General features: G+C 41.2%; 1 protein-coding gene across 1 annotated transcript; it reads left to right on the top strand.

Annotated features, from left to right (window-relative positions):
- Positions 1–214: 214 nt before the first annotated feature.
- On the top strand, positions 215–1,138 carry CCDC166 (coiled-coil domain containing 166). The gene has a single exon (XM_009582778.1). It carries the CDS (start codon positions 215–217, stop codon positions 1,136–1,138), a length of 924 nt encoding a protein of 307 aa, XP_009581073.1.
- Positions 1,139–1,399: the final 261 nt, after the last annotated feature.

Here is a 1,399-nt window from a genome sequence, read left to right as displayed (position 1 = left end):
CACATGTGCTTCAACTCAAGACATAGTCCAGACATGAAAAATTTTAGGTCAAACATTTTAGCTGCCAGAATAATCAGTTGAAAACATAAGAACATAAGAGGCCATGACTGGGGAAAACTGCAGTGGTCATAGATGTGGCATAAATGCTCACTTAGAATTTGTAATTTTTCATTCTGTTACAGTTTGCCAGAGTTTGATACCCCCACTGTGGAATATGGCATCCAAGACAAAGCAGATTAAACAAGACATCATGCGTGCTGGGAAAAATAAGCAAGGAGTAAGAACCAAGAATGGAGATATATCCAAAGGAATAAGCGACATGGAAATACTTGTCAAAGAGAGGAAATCGTACTTGCAGAAGGAATACAAGATTCTCACCGAACATATGAACACATACATGGGAAGAGTGGAGCATTTCCTGCAGGAAAATAAATTCCTAGAAAAGGAAGCCCAACAGAATCAGGAAGAGAGCAACGCTTACCTCTCTTACATAACAAAACACAGCCAGAAGTGCCAGAATCTGATAATTACATTAAATGACCAGAATCACACTGATCTGTCTCAAGTCTGGATGCAGAAAGAGAAGCTAATCTCACAGTATACAGAAAAAGAGAAGGAGGTAAGGAGGTCTCTGATGAATATGGAGACAAAGTACTCTCTTATGAACAAGGAGGTTGAAGACCTGCAGCCTTTCGAAGATCCATCTGTTCAGCTGAAAAAGATTAAAGAGCTGGAGAAGGAATTGTTGGTCACAAAGATAGAGCATTCAGATGAAATGCGCAAAATCAAGAGCAGATTTCTGCAGGCCAAGGCTGACTGTGAGATGGACTTTCATCAGAAGATCCAGATTCTCACCAAGAGAGCAGAAGAAGCAGCGATACAATCTCTAATTCAGCATATCAAACAAGTAAAAGCAGAGAATTGGCATCTGCGCCAGGAATTGCTCAGACTCATCCAATACTCAAAAATCCTTACAGAAACCAAAGTTCAACTGAGAGAGCAGCAGCAGCAGCTTCTCCGGGAGAACCAATACACTCAGGACATGGCACACACGCGCCACTGGTTACACCATCATAAGGCCCACAGTGCAAATGGTGAAACCTACAGCTCTCGCAGCCCATTCGGATGTGTCCATTAACCTAAAAAACCACTTCTCCACTCCTCACTCATGCCAACATATTAGCAGACATAGTTGGATTGTCAACTGTTGCCACTATTAGTTAGGTAACAGAGTATACAGAAGTATATGTTCTGTGGGTGGATGAAAGGATTGATTTACATAGCTCATGCTCAGCATGCAATCCAGACAACAGATTTTAAAAGTAACCTCAGCTTTAACTTTCATGACATCTGTATTAAGACACTTGAAACTGCAATCCCTTCACGTCCCAAAATAAAC

This window comes from Fulmarus glacialis, unplaced genomic scaffold (genome assembly GCF_000690835.1).
Source record: "Fulmarus glacialis isolate BGI_N327 unplaced genomic scaffold, ASM69083v1 scaffold11388, whole genome shotgun sequence".
NCBI classification, from domain to species: Eukaryota; Metazoa; Chordata; class Aves; order Procellariiformes; family Procellariidae; genus Fulmarus; species Fulmarus glacialis.
The sequence above is the reverse complement of the archived record's forward strand: the minus strand, read 5'-3'. Positions and strand labels throughout refer to the sequence as shown.

Bases quoted from the DNA above. Each gene is read 5' to 3' on its own strand.
- CCDC166 (XM_009582778.1), top strand. From the start codon at position 215: ATGGCATCCAAGACAAAGCAGATTAAACAAGACATCATGCGTGCTGGG.